We start from the raw sequence: 4,844 nt of genomic DNA on the forward strand, positions 1-4,844 counted from the left end.
CTCAATAGTTGCATCGCAAGTTATGGACTCGACCCCGCACACTATTATACTTTGCCTGGTTTTACGTGGGATGCCATGCTGAAGCATACACGTATCAATTTCGAAATTCTTACCGATATCGACATGGTCCTATTTATCGAACGTGGTATACGTGGTGGTTTGAGTCAATGTTCCAACAGACGCGCACGAGCCAACAACAAGTACATGCAATCGCACGATCCATCGCAACCGTCATCATATTTAATGTATTTCGATGTAAATAATTTGTACGGCTGGGCAATGTGTCAACCATTTCCATACGCCAATTTTCAGTGGGTCAACTACAAAGATGTAGATGTAATGACCGTAGCGTTAAACTCATCGACGGGATATATTTTGGAAGTCGACCTGGAGTATTCGCAACATCTGCATGATTCGCACACTGACCTACCGTTCTGCCCAACACGTGATAAACCGCCTGGCAAGCGCCAGGAGAAGCTCCTAGCGACTTTATACGATAAGAAGCGTTACGTAATACACTATCGCAATCTGCAGCAATGTATTCGTCACGGCCTTCGCGTAACTGAAGTTCACCGCGTATTACAGTTTTCCCAATCCCCATGGCTTCGCAATTACATCGAACTAAATACAAAGTTCAGAACTCTTGCTACAAACGATTTTGAGAAAAATTTATATAAGTTAATGAATAATGCAGTGTTTGGCAAAACCATGGAGAATGTGCGCAATCATGTAGATGTCAAATTAGTAACGAAATGGGGAGGGAGATACGGTGCAGAAGCACTGATCGCTAAGCCAAATTTCCACAGTCGCAGCATATTTTCGAAAAACCTAGTTGCGATCGAACTGCATAAATTGTACGTAAAATTTAACAAACCAATCTATGTGGGCATGTGTATACTAGATATATCTAAGATTTGTTTGTATGAACTCCATCACGATTACATGTTACCCACACATAGGAATAAATGTAAAATTATGTACACCGATACAGACAGTCTAATCTACCACATCGAGTGTGACGATATTTATGAACTTATGATACGCGATATTACCCGCTTTGACACGAGCGATTATCCCACAGATAATCGATATGGTATTCCGCTTGCTAATAAGAAGGTACCAGGTTTAATGAAAGATGAAAATAATGGTGCGATTATGACGGAATTTGTTGGATTGAGAGCGAAAATGTATGCCATACAAGTCGATGGTAAGAAAGATACGAAAAAGGTGAAAGGTGTCAAGAGTAATGTTGTAGCGCGAACTATAACATTTGATGATTATGTGCAATGTTTGATGGGTGAGGTTGAAAAGATTTGTCACCAATCCTGTATAAGATCCATGTTACATGAAGTGTACACGGTATCAGAAACAAAAATTGCTTTGAGTCCATACGATGACAAACGATATGTTGTACCATATTCAACCATGACGCTGCCATGGGGGCATTACAAAATACCACTTTAGATATACCAGTATACATATGTTTGTAACACCATAAAAGATCCAAGAATGCAAAGTTTGCAGAATGCTGTGGGAGAAGCCATAAAAGATCCAAGAACGCAAAGTTTGCAGAATGCTGTGGGAGAAGCTGAAGGCATACAATTCTACTAATGTTGGCAGATACGAGCGAGTACCACTCCCATTCCCAAGAAGACCAAGTCCTCCCCCACCCGAGTAATGCACTATATAAAGAGTTGTACGACCAGTCCATACCATATATAGCCGAAAGTGATTTCATAAATTTTTTTACATAAAAAATAAAAAAAATTTGTTTAACAATGGTTGCAGACAAGTGGGTCGAAGGTATGTAAAGCAGAAATAATTTTTATCACATTAGTTTGTATCATATTTTAACAATCTCAATTACAAAATATGATATTCTAATATGAACATTCTCGCCCCCACACAGCAAGAGCTAGCGCAGATAGGACTCGTCCATATGCGGAAGTTGTCTTACTTTCAGTAAGATACAATGTTATTAATAAGAGACACTGCTTATGGGGAGGCAAGTGCTATAGGCGGAGGCGGGAGCCATGCCGAATTTGCAAGGAATGCCTAGACGCACTGCCAAGTTATGAAAGTATGGAATATGACAAAGAGCCGACCCATGTTTTGGCAATGTCGTCGATGTTTGATGGCCGTTACAATATATTATATTGTGGTAAATGCGGTACACAAATATATAAACTCGCCGATCCGCTACATTGTATGGGGTGCGTTGCAGCAATTCAAAGAATCCCACTCTACAAAATTTCGAGGCAAGCAGTAATAATTTGCGACGACTTATATTAATAATTTTTTATATTTTTTCATTCATTTTTTCATTATATATTTTTATTTATATTTTTACGTAATTTTTATATTTCTTATTCATTTTTCAATATATATATATATTTTTTATTTATATTTTTATGTAATTTTTATATTTTTTATTCATATTTCTATTTCTATTTTTTATGTATGTAATTATAGTATGTAATAAAACAATTTATATATACATGGTATCTCTACACATCTCCCTCACCCCAATTTATTATTAATTTTACATTAGGAAAAGTTCACAGTAAAAAAAAAAAAAAAAAGAAAAAAAAAAAATTATTATTTCTGATATTTCAACCACTCCCTATATAATTTAAATACATTTTTGTAAAACACAAGTCTTTTCATGGTTGTTGGATTACAATGTATTAGCACGATCGAGATTTTTCAAACACTTGATATCTTCATAATCGGCATCAATGGTTTTAGATTTATTCTAAAGTTCATAATTTTATAAAAAAATACATTTATATCCAATATTTCAACCATCACTAATAAGTATATGTTTTTCAGAAGCTTGCAAAAACATTAAAAGATTTTTCGACATATTCTGAAAGTTCATAATTTTATAAAAATTGCTAGGAAGGAGGAGGATGGGGAAATTAGATGTATTTTTTAAATGACATAAATTGATTCAAAAAGATACATTTATTTCCAATATTTTAACCACCAATTGCATAATTTAAATACATTTTACAAATCAAAAAAGGTACATTTATTTTTGATATTTTAACCACCAATTGTATAATTTAAATACATTTTACATAGCGCATGTCTTTTTATGGCTACCACATCGCCATGTGTTTGCACAATCAAGATTTTTTAAGCATTCAATATCACCATAATCAGCATCGATGTTCTCAGCATTAATATGTTCAGCCACCATGTTGGTTAACCAATCACGCTTTTGAAGCCCTTTTACATAGACGATTGGGTTTGACTCATCTACTATTGCCGATGTAATAAGCATTTTGCTCATGCTGTAGGATATAAAACCGTCGTCCCACGACAGTCCGTGATGATTCTTCGTCACCCAAGTAGCTCGTGATTTATCGGGCGCAGATAATAAACACCATGGATATGGACTTTGGAAGATATAATGCGCTAGAGTGCTTCCTTTTTTCAGCACTGCCACTTCCTTTACAACAAACTCTGTGTCGCTAACGAATCCTTGTATGTCGACAAATGTTGGTACCATCATGAAAATATCTTTGAAACTATGCTGCAATGCGGCGTGTCCGCCTGTTATATATATATATATATATATATATAATCCAACGTTGTGCGCAAGCTTACATAAACTGTAACATCAGCAATGTATGTAATATAATATATATATATAATATATATATTATATATATATTATATTGGACAGTGGACAGTATTCGACAACACGATCATGTAAAATAAGACAATAGGCGGTAGTATTTGCTGGCACGTTTTCTTTACAATCAAATTCTATTCGCACATCTATGGTAGCGCTCTTGATTGATTCGTTCTGTCTCGAACAATCGATGACTACAAACGGTCCATACAACGAAAAGTTCTCCCTGTTGCAAAGCGTTTCGTAACTGTCGTATCCATAATAAGCTTTACGAAAACGTGCATACATATCAAAAAGAATGGCATATCTGTTTTTATCAAAATCAAGATTCAAGTCATCATATGGATAAAAGTCAGAGTTTAGATACAGTTTCACATTGGTCAAGTTACATTCATCGAAATTGCTTGCATCTTTAGACATGTTGTTCTTCCGACCAGTCTGCAGCGCAAAAATGACGTATCGCGGCTTCTCCAGCTGAGTTGCAGTTTTAACAGCCCACGAATGTTTTGTTGTACTTTGCAATAATGGGTACTCGTACAGGTCCCACGAACGAAAACTCATGCTTAGGTATTGTCCGCTTTCCAAAATCCGCAACATCGATAGTTTATTCGTATCATTCAGTATAATGCGCGGCATTCGCCACTGTATCTTTAGTAATTCGATCTCCGGCTCCAGCGCGGAATTTGCAATGATGCAGTTGTTATCATTGCGAGCGCGTATAAGGATGAGTTCATGTCGAGCGTTGACTACTATACGCTTGTAATCTTCGCAAAACCCCAATAGCATATTGAGCGGTACACAAAAGTTAAAGTAACCTGTCGGTATGTTTGATTGTGCGGCCCATCCAGCATTCCGTAAAATTAATGATTTGTCATATGTTGAGGACACAAATGTTTTGATGGTACTTGTTATCCCAACGTTTCTGTTACGATCGATCTCCACACCATTGAGTTCATATCGAATTTCATCAAACATAAACGCAACACAATTATTTCCGAGGAATGCATCCAACTCATTGTTTGGCTTCTTTACTATGAATCTTCCTTCAACGTATAGAAAGCTCTCACATGGTAGCGTGTATAAATCCTGCTGTTGTATAGGTATTCGTATCTCATCGTTGTATCCAAACGTTGTGTTGGCGTATGGGTTGTACGTGTGAGTCTCAATCTTGACAATGCGATCATCAAAGATCGGTTCGCTT

General features: G+C 36.4%; 1 protein-coding gene across 1 annotated transcript; it reads left to right on the forward strand.

Moving 5' to 3' along the window:
• Positions 1-888: 888 nt before the first annotated feature.
• On the forward strand, positions 889-1,464 carry LOC143345733 (uncharacterized). Its single transcript, XM_076773105.1, has one exon. It carries the CDS (start codon positions 889-891, stop codon positions 1,462-1,464), a length of 576 nt encoding a protein of 191 aa, XP_076629220.1.
• Positions 1,465-4,844: the final 3,380 nt, after the last annotated feature.

This window comes from Colletes latitarsis, chromosome 9 (assembly GCF_051014445.1).
Source record: "Colletes latitarsis isolate SP2378_abdomen chromosome 9, iyColLati1, whole genome shotgun sequence".
Lineage (NCBI taxonomy): Eukaryota > Metazoa > Arthropoda > Insecta > Hymenoptera > Colletidae > Colletes > Colletes latitarsis.

Bases quoted from the DNA above. Each gene is read 5' to 3' on its own strand.
- LOC143345733 (XM_076773105.1), top strand. From the start codon at position 889: ATGTGTATACTAGATATATCTAAGATTTGTTTGTATGAACTCCATCAC.